A 10,832-nucleotide genomic window follows, 5' to 3' on the forward strand; every position below is an offset into this window, starting at 1 on the left:
GCCGTAATTTCGCTACGATTGGGTAGACACGTAATATTGTCTGTCAGAAAATGAATCCTGTGATTTCAGTTTGTAGCAAGGACTTTAGGGATTTGTCATTCTCACCAGGAGCTTGGCATGGGTGGAAACACAACGTCATTATTCTGTACGTTATACATTATACACATCATGGTTATGTCCTAGGGCACAACTAATTGTACTGTACGTTATACATTATACAAACTATGGCTATGTACTAGGGCACAACTAATTGTACTGTACATTATACATTATACACATCATGGTTATGTCCTAGCTAGGGCACAACTAATTGTACTGTACATTATACATTATACAAACCATGGCTATGTACTAGGGCACAACTAATTGTACTGTACGTTATACATTATACAAACTATGGCTATGTACTAGGGCACAACTAATTGTACTGTACATTATACATTATACACACCATGGTTATGTCCTAGGGCACAACTAATTGTACTGTACATTATACATTATACAAACCATGGCTATGTCCTAGGGCACAACTAATTGTACTGTACATTATACATTATACAAACCATGGCTATGTACTAGGGCACAACTAATTGTACTGTACGTTATACATTATACAATGCATGGGTATGTACTAGGGCACAACTAATTGTACTGTACGTTATACATTATACAATGCATGGCTATGCACTAGGGCACAACTAATTGTACTGTACGTTATACATTATACAAAGCATGGCTATGTACTAGGGCACATCTAGTTCACAACTCTCCTTGAGTAAGTGTTTGATTGGCATTCTAGGAGTTGGTGAGTAAGTAAGAAAACGTACAACTTAATGGACAACAACTTCTGGTTTATTGCATAGAGTGACGTTTCAATGTATATTCTTACACCGTTATCAAGCTGGAGTGACAACAATCAAGTGATGAGAGGTATATAAAATAATAATCTGCTGCTTATCACAACATATCATTTAGACATACCTCTCATCACTTGGTTGTTGTCACTTCAGCTTGATAATGGTGAAAGAATCTACATCGAAACGTCGCTTTATGCAATAAACAAGTAATTGTTATCCATAAAGTTCTACGTTTTCTCTTTTTTTCGATTTTGCTTTGTTTATGTTTAAAAAAAATTTATACTGATGAAAGACTGCACTTGAAGGTAGTTTTAACTCACACAGTCAGATTTTGTGATATTGTTCATTCTTGTTCATTTTTTCGCTATTTATAGATATGTTATTGAACAAACCTGCTGTGACCTCTCCAAACCTATTGTCTTCTAACGATTTCTGGTATTTTAATAACGCTTCAGACACATTTTCCGCTTCATATGCACTGCAATCTCCTTAAAATCATATCTTAGGTCTCGCTACCGCTAAACAAACATCTGAGAACACCCCATTACGGGTCACGTCAGACCGACCTTGCGCGAACTTTGATCGACCAATGGAATGACTGACAAGAAGTTGACATTAGCCAATCAGAGGGCAGCTTTCTCGTGCATTACGGCACTAATTTCAAATTGGCGACTACGCTCCGAAACATATTTTGAGTGAGTGAGTATGGTTTTACGCCGCTTTTAGCAATATTCCAGCAATATCACGGCGGGGGACACCAGAAATGGGCTTCACACATTGTACCCATGTCGGGAATCGAACCCGGGTCTTCGGCGTGACGAGCCAACGCTAACCACGAAGCTACCGGCCGCCCCTGAAACATATATTTTGACGAATACTCGATTAAAAATGTGAAAACCTGAACAAAAGAACATTCTGGAATAGCTTATTGATGGTCTAGAGTGTATGGATTCAGTCGTTAAGCCCTAAACTATCGTCCGGAATAACATGTGTTAAATGTTTTGAGGTTGCATGAATAGAAATCACATTCCGACTGTCATTTTCAGGATCTGGTAAGCGACGCTCTGATTGGTTTCATGAAAGGTCGTTTTGACTTGACCCGTAATGGGATGTCCTGTTTAGCGGTAGCGAGAGCTAAGATCTGATTATTATGAGATTGTATGCACGGTTGCTATAATTCGTTTATGATGTACGATGTAAGTATCCTTTGTAATTTTGCGAAAATTTTGCGCATATCATGAACATCATCTTGTCTCCCACACATCCTCCTGTATGCTGCGTAAGAGAAAAAACTTATTATTGTTATACATTGAACAAAATGTTGTTGTTTGTTGTTTTTTGCCGCTGTCCGCAACACCCATGCTTCACTGCCGACTAACTGTTGGCGCTACGATCGAGCCCAGTAAATCCAGCCTAGTTCGGCAAGGGTGGAAACTAGACTTTTTAAGTCAGTTAACTCGCTTGCCTCGGGAAGATGGCAACACCCATGCTTTACTGCGACAAATAGTCGTGTCAAACAAACCAGTGGTAGATAGCATGAGCAACGTATCATTGTGATGCCACACGACGACATCCCCAGAGCAGGACCACCCGATCCACACTTCCGTCGGGACTCGTGAAGATCCGGGGTAGAATAGGTCTTCAGCAACCCATGCTTGTCACAAAAGGCGACCATGCTTGTCGTGCGAGGAGACAAACGGGATCAGGTTGTCAGGCTGACATGGTTGATGCATGTAATCGTATCCCAATTGCGTGGGTGGATGCTCATGATGTCAATCGCTTGATTGAGTGGTCAAGTCTCGAATATATACAGAATTCCGTCATATCGTTATATTGCTACCTCAGACCACGGAGGCAGTCCCAGTAGCCCAGGCTTGTCGTAAGGGGTGACCAAATGGATCGATTGGTTGGGCTCGCAGGATGGTTGTCATGGTATCTTACGGGGCGTTGCTCGTAATATCAGTTTCTGGATTGTCTGGATCAGTGTCGATCTTTTGCACGCCGTAAGATAGCCAAATAGATGTTTGTCCTTTGTGGCCATGGTCAGTACTATAATATCCCAATAATGTTCTGCAAACAATACACTTTATTCCAAACAATACACTTTATTCCAAACAATACACTTTATTCCAAACAATACACTTTATACGTCATGTCCCTGGAGCTGCACGCAACACGAGATGCCCACATACGCCCAGGCCAAGTGGACAAAGTGAAATGTGCCGTTTGAGCAGACTTATCCCTTAATGTGTGTGTGAAGCTTTAACGAAAGTGAAGTAGTGTTGAATAGCTCGTAAAATAGTCTTATGATGCAATTCTCAAAACGCACTAGCTTTATTTTTAAAGTAGTTCATATGATGCAGTAGTTACTCGATGTCTTCCATAGTAACCATGGACACGGTGGCCCAGTCGTCTAAGGCGCCGCAATTGGCTGCATATTTAACTTTCATGTGTTGCTGAGGTAGACAATAACACGTCCTCAAATCAAACGATGCGGGTTCGAACCCCGCTGGCGACGCATGTCTTCCGACAATATTTGAAATTATTCACTGGTCAAAAAAATCAAAGAATAGTTTCATCAATTCTAAGTGCAAATTAATTGAGAGGTTTAATTAATGTCATATTGACAAACAACTCTCCATTCCTGAAAAAATATGGATCGTTTAAACGATAAAATGACGTCCCAGATCAAGGTGACACGCCGTGATACAGCTGGAATACTGTTAAAAGCGGTGTTAAACCTCACTCACTCACCACAGTTGTTTGGACTTTTGAGGCACAGGTTACTCCACTCTATGTTATGATGTCAGTTATTCATTTATTGTCTTGTGTCAAAATAACTCAAATAGCTGTAGTAATAAATACGTCAACTTAAATCCTATTCAATAAAAATAAGAAGTCTCATTGACAGTAGGTTAACTAAACTGATCACTGATTATAAGACAATAGATATTATGATAGAATCGACATGAATGTGTCTTGGCACCCTCTGTTGTACTAGATGAAGCCCTCGTGAGCTCCAAATGTATGTTTAACAATTCGGGGCCGGACCGTCATGCAATAGACAACAGATGATGGCTGGACATATTTTACGTCTTAAGTAACGGTCAAGCAGTAACCAAGACATCCAATACATTGTATCTAGAATACACAAAATGTTGACATGTGACACAATGTGTGATACAACAACTAATATTTACAAAGACCCACGCAGTGATTGACGAAAAGATGTCTCCTTTCAAGACTTCTTTACACCTAAAGTTTTTAAAATATCAGAGAAGGAACAAAAATTGAAATATATTTTATGATTACACAATCTGTATAAAACGCCAACGCCGGAGAATAATTATCCGCTGAAACAAAATCCAAGATATATTTTCAAAGTAAGAGGAAAAAAATCCGTCCTTTAGCTTTTTTTCAAAAGAGCCTCTGTCATTTAACTTTGAAATTAAATTTCAAATACATAATTCAGTAAAATTTATTATCTTAAATTTAAGATGTTAATGGTGACACGATTTATCATTTATTGGAATGACACGCGATGTTCTACAGAAGTGGTAATGCGTGTCTATTAAGAATTGGAATTAAAAACTGTTATAGTAACATTATTTTCAACCTCAAATGAAACGAATCCAATATATTAAAGATGTATAATTGACATATGAACGGAAGTTGAATATTCATGTGTTGGAAACAGGCATGATAGAATTCAGGGAATCAAACACAGAAGTATAGTATGACTCCCCTTCATGCTTATTGACTGGAGAGTGTATGCTACAGTGTTATATGTCACATTAACTGCGCCGACAATAGAAGAACCATGGCCACCGTAGTAGATGGTGCCTCTGTACAGTCTCATGTTCCAGGGGTGAGCGGTCAGTGTGGTCACCTCTGTACTCCCATTATTGGACACGGTCATCTTCATTAGTTTCTTCTCATTGTTATAATACAACACATCAGCTGTCTGATCTAGGGTTACAGCATACATGTTACTTCCTGTGGCTAATGTTGCCAGACCTTGACCATCATATGTCACTGTGAACAGTTTCCCGCCATTACACCCATATATCCTCCTTCTCCTTGTGTCAAGAGTTATTTGCCTTGGATAGCTTCCGTACGTGGATAAGTCAATGATGGAAGTAAAGTCTTTGCCCTGTGTAGACATGCGGCTGATTGAGTATTGTGGTTGACGTGTGGCTATAAATATAATGTCCCGATCTTCATCCACTGCCATGCTATATGTCCGTACACCTTCTCTTAGTACCGTCACCTCACGTGTATCCAGGGTAGATGCTGATATCCCATAGGGACTAAATGACCCAATCAGAAGTTTCCTTGTCTTTGCTATATAGGTAACGGTATTAACATACTTCATGGTGAGATACTGATAGACACTGAGGGAGTTACTGTGAATGTTGAGTTGACAGAACTGATGCAGGGTGCTCGACCAACGTGGAGCAATCAGGATCCTACTGTAGTCCTCCTCTGGAGTGGGTGTAGTCACTGACGTTGTCGACACGGGTGACATGGGTGTAGAGTTAACATTTTTAGTTGCTTGGGAAGAAGCACACACAACAAGAGCTGTTTTCAGTTGTGATATTTGGAACTGATACGTCTCATTTAATTCTACAAACTGTTCATTATCAGCCTTGAGATCAGCAGCATAAACATTCCTCTTATGGAGTTCTATTTCCAGTGTATGTTTATCTCTGACACAGACGTCACTTAAGTTCTCTCGATTCCACACATTTGCCTTCTCCAGGACAGAATCATGAAATACGGCCGTCTCGTCCTGGAAGTCTTTGAGTGATCTTGAGACATGATACATCTGCCTCTTCATCTGATGGTAACCCTGTTTCAGATGCCGCAATTCAGAGACAACCTGACTTTTCACCATGTCTTGAAGAGACTCTCCTTGTAGAATCTCTGCCATGACTTCTCTCACTTGATCTCGTATGTTTTCCTTTAACTCAGCTCTCAGTGATGTCTTTGCACCATCAATGATGTCCAGGACATCCATCTTGTTGAAAAGCAGTTTCCTATCGAACTGGTCCAATCTGTGTATGACAGACACAATACTGTCATGGCTACTACAAGCACAGGTTATGTAGGTAGAAAACAGCAGCCAGGACAAGGATACAAACTTAATCATCTTTGTTAAATACAATTTAAGATGTCTTTCCGTACTGGGACGATATACTGTGCTGCGTGTTGTTTGACGGTGGTGTGCGTAACTAATGCTAGTCTCTAATCAGTGTCGCAGATTTTGACCACGATCTATTGGGTGCAAAACACCCTCGTTGATCACGCTCTAGGTGATGTAACAGGCACATGTAGTTCTATCATGGGCGATGTAATCGCACAGTGAGGACGCTGACAAGCAGTTTATGCAGATATGATTGATAACACGACCCGGAGGTTGCATCCCAGCCAATGAATACAAAATATTCCTGCACACATCACATCTATAACTTATTGAACATTTATACATAGACCTTGATGTTAGGCGTTTAGTACATTGACTGCATCACAGTGATTGAAGCGATATATAGCTGTATACGTATATACTGATAAATTGGAGTGCCGATGTTTCATAGCTTTCAAAATGCTGAACTTATTGACATGTGGGTTAATAAAGAAATATTTTTTATAGAAATATCAATGATATGCTTGAAGAACAGACACTCGAAATGAATGGAATTCATCTTCATTCAGTTGTCAAATTATATTTTCTTTAGGGATTCCAGTATCATGTTGACACATTGATAGACGCTTTCAGAGTTTCTGTGAGTATTAAGTAGACGGATGTGGTGCTGGGCACTTGACCAGAGTGGGAGCAGTCAGGATCCTACAGTTTCCTCCCCTAGCCAAAGGGACCTTGGGTTATAAGTAAGCTGTAAAGCTCAACGCGACGTTTTCGGATGTAATATTTGGGACTACATTACGAACCGATTTATATCAGTCTTCAGTTCAGCAACGTTAGCATCACACTTCGTGTATCCTATTTCTTGTCGCTATTGATTTCTGACAGATACGGGGGGCACGGGTGGCCCAGTCGTCTAAGGCGTCGCGATTCGCTGTGCAGAGTTGCGTCCCCTGGACACGCCAGAAACCTATAATTGTGGGTTCGAATCCCGGTTCACCCCGATTATGTTTCTAGGTTTGTCAGCACCATACCCGTGCTCGTGGGTTTCACCGAAGTGGTAAACGTCTGAGACCTGCAACACTTCGGGCTTTCCTCCCACATTAAGCTGACACGCCGCGATATAACTGGAATACTGTTAAAAGCGGCGTGAAACCCAACTCACTCACTCACTCACTTTGACAGATACATCATAGTCATCTGAAGTCCTAGCCTCTGCTTTCTCCAGCCTCTGCTTTTCTCTCATGTTCGTGTTGAAAACTGTGCATTTGCACTTCAGTATTTAATAGTTACATATCTTCTAAATTATAACTTGTTTGATAGGCATTACTTAGAAGTTGACGGATGACAAGATAGACACAATTTTTGTATGGATTACAGTATTAAAGAAGTTGTTATCCATAAAAAATTGTGTCTACCTTCTAAATTATATTAGAATCTATGTGCTGAAAATTGTGTCTCCGACTTCCGTATTTAATCGTTATATACCTTCTAAATTATATTAGAATCTATAGGCTTAAAACTGTGCCTTTGCACTTCAGTATTCAATAGTTACATATCTTCTAAATTATATTAGAATCTATAAGCTGAAAACTGTGTCTTTGCAATTATTTTATCAGTCATTAGTGATATAGCAGTCAATAAAATCGTCCATTTAAACTCAGTTGTCTGTTTAATCACTTCAAGGTCAACTACGGTTGTATATACTTGCCTAAATCCAGTGGATCCCTTAATTGTATGTCCGCTCCGATAATTCTGTCTGGGATACATTGAGTCGAGCCAAGTGGCTTACGTGTTATAATGTCACAATAATCTATTGGCTAACGTGACATGTTATTATTCCGATGTGGACTATATAAGGATCGACTGAATATTGAGAAGGCAAGAAACCTTCGGGGTTCCCCGATCACTTTGTCCGAATTCCGCTAGCTGGTGGAAGCCCTCGTGGTTAGCGTATTCCAAAGTTGAATTATTACCTTTGTGTATTATATGATGATAATAGCAGAGTTGATTGCATGATTCCGACTGTATCATGAACATGTGTTTTGGAATCACTATCAAATAGTGATGAAGCCAGGTGAGCGTATCCCGCCCCGCCAGTTGCACCCGTCACAAACACATGCAAAGGTAAATCAATTGTTTACCTAAAAAAACAAAGGAAGATGTGCTACATGTCAAAAGGGTATTGCATCTGACATACCTTTTGTCACTGTATGTTATATGTCAGAAATGTTAATGCCGGAATCATTCTTTAATTAAACCTATTAAAACAATTTTCTCATTGTTATTTGTACCAAGCGAGTTACAAACGGACGCGCGGCGTAGCTGGTGTTTAAATTCGCGATCAGTTCTCAATCAGATGGTCGTCCCGTTTCACTTCTGATGTGTCTACGTATCACTGATATGCCATCAAGAAATATTTACTCACTCACTCTTGGATATCTCTCTACTCGGCATGAATTCTGCCACTGATTGACAGGTGTAAGGTACAAGTATGCTCTCGCTATGTCATAGGACTACCTAATCATTGTTGCAGGTGTTCATGTGACCACTCGGATATCACTGACTAGATGACGTAGCAGGTACACATCAAAGCTCTACCTGATGACACTCAGATGATACCGGTACCCAGACGAATGATAATAAAACCTGTTGAACCTGAATATAAATACAGATATAGGATTCTAGTTATAATGTTTCAAAATCAAACTGAATTACTGTTCAGATGTATGATGAACTAGACCCCTGAATGAAATATGAACAACACCATCACTTATCATGTGGAAATCATGCATATTTCCTGAATTCACTTAAAGATAAAATGTGAATGTACCATTAGTGTTAATAATATTGGCACACATATCTAAATTATATTTCCACAATTTATATACAGCCATTGTGTTTATGGAAACATGATTAACTTACTTTGAATGAATTGTATATGTGACGGATATTTCGCTGTAATAATGATTGAATGTTGCCGAATAACTACATGTCACAAAATCATAGACCCTACCATGGGTATTTGGGTAGATGTTACCTCTGAGACATATTAAAAATGCACTTTAACGAAGTACATTTAAAAGAAGAAGCAACCAAAGCTGTGTCCTATGTTTTATGCCAAGGGCGGAAGATAAATTTAGCACTAAAACAAGTACTTGTCTACGGATGCGAAGTATTGGATTTGAAAACAAGTCTATTTCCATCTACCCAGCATTGCTAAAATGAGAATGAAATGTTTTGGGGGCAAAACTACTCTTCGGGAAATCATCTAAATTATCCTTTCTTGAATACAATCATTTAGTTAATGACGACCTATTTGGAAAATGTAAACATAAATGGAATACATATATCAAACGAACTTGGACTTAGCTACATCTGGTTTGCACAAAGTTTCAAAATTCCTACTTATGTAAAACATTCAGTCCATGAAAAATCAAATGACATTAATCTACAGCGTTGGACATGTGCACTAGATAAGTCTTCAAAAGGCACAATGTCAAAGCATAAAAAATGAATGCCTAAATTTTGAATATTATTTAAATGTACTGCAGGAAAACGTTTGGCGAGTCTTACTTAAGTTTAGAACTTGTAACCATAATCTACCTACTGGGAGATGGAAATGTCCACTTTGTAAACTATCTTACATAGGGTTGTATTCCATTATTTCTTTATTTGTCCATCTTTAGAAAACGAAAGAAAACAATTATTACACATATTCTACCACACCGAACCCAATATGAAAAATGGCTTACTTATGAATTCACGATTAGGAACATTGAGAAATTGAGAATTGTCTCAATTCTGTAAAGTCATCATGTCATTGTTTAAACCTATCAAGTAACTCTCTCCCTTCTTTAATTGAACATATATTTCTACCTTAGTGAATCTGTAAAAATATGCATGCATGCTCGGCAAAGATGTTTTTCTATCTCTTCTATATTCATATGTATTATGTTGTTGTGTACCTCTGAGTGTAAATATAAGTTCAGTTCAGTTCAGTTGTGAGTGAGTGAGTTATGGTTTTACGCAGCACTATTCCAGCAATATCACGCCAGAAATGGGCTTCACACACTGTACCCATGTCGGGAATCGAACCCGGGTCTTCGGCGTGACGAGCGAACGTTTTAACCACTAGTCTACCCGACCTCCCCCAGTTCAGTTATGAGTGAGTGAGCGAGCATTGTACTGTGCCATCTTTAGTTTAGCAAGTATGTCTACCCCTCGGTAAAACATAGCGTTTTATAGTTCTGATTGTTTGGCTTTAAGTACAGGTGTATGTAATCAGTGTCGCCACTGTGCACATGGTCACCGTCTATGGCTGTAAAGAACACTCGGTTATCACTAAGCAGGTGATGTTGCGTCAAGGTGAAATGACTAAGCGATCCAGGCGTTCGTAAACTGTCAGCTGATATCGAGCTCTGCCTCGTGAGTCCAGCGACATTGGGCAATCCAGTGATTGACATCATGAGCATCGATCCACGCAATTGGGATACGATGACATGCATCAAACAAATCAGCGAGCCTGACAACCCGATCCTGTTAGTCGCCTTTTACGGCAAGCATGGGTTGCTGAAGACCTATTCTACCCCGGAACTTCACGGGTCGAGGTTTCTGGAAGACTGATCTCGCGGACTGCTGCTACAACAAGGTGGTAATTACACTTAGGCAGATGGACCTGCAGCTTCAAGCAGTTGCAGATAACAACATTAGAACAACCGGCCAGATTCAATGACTGACTGACTGAGTATGGTTTTACGCCGCTTTTAGCAATATTCAAGCAATATCACGGCGGGGGACACCAGAAATGGGCTTCACACATTGTACCCATG

The 10,832-nt window shown here is 39.7% G+C and overlaps 1 protein-coding gene across 1 annotated transcript; it reads right to left on the reverse strand.

Moving 5' to 3' along the window:
* Window positions 1-4,566: 4,566 nt before the first annotated feature.
* Window positions 4,567-6,009, reverse strand: LOC139455788 (uncharacterized). Its single transcript, XM_071237336.1, has one exon. It carries the CDS (start codon window positions 6,007-6,009, stop codon window positions 4,567-4,569), a length of 1,443 nt encoding a protein of 480 aa, XP_071093437.1.
* Between the last annotated feature and the right edge of the window lie 4,823 nt (window positions 6,010-10,832).

The sequence above is a fragment of the Haliotis cracherodii genome, unplaced genomic scaffold (assembly GCF_022045235.1).
Source record: "Haliotis cracherodii isolate W230 unplaced genomic scaffold, xgHalCrac1.p SCAF_11, whole genome shotgun sequence".
Lineage (NCBI taxonomy): Eukaryota > Metazoa > Mollusca > Gastropoda > Lepetellida > Haliotidae > Haliotis > Haliotis cracherodii.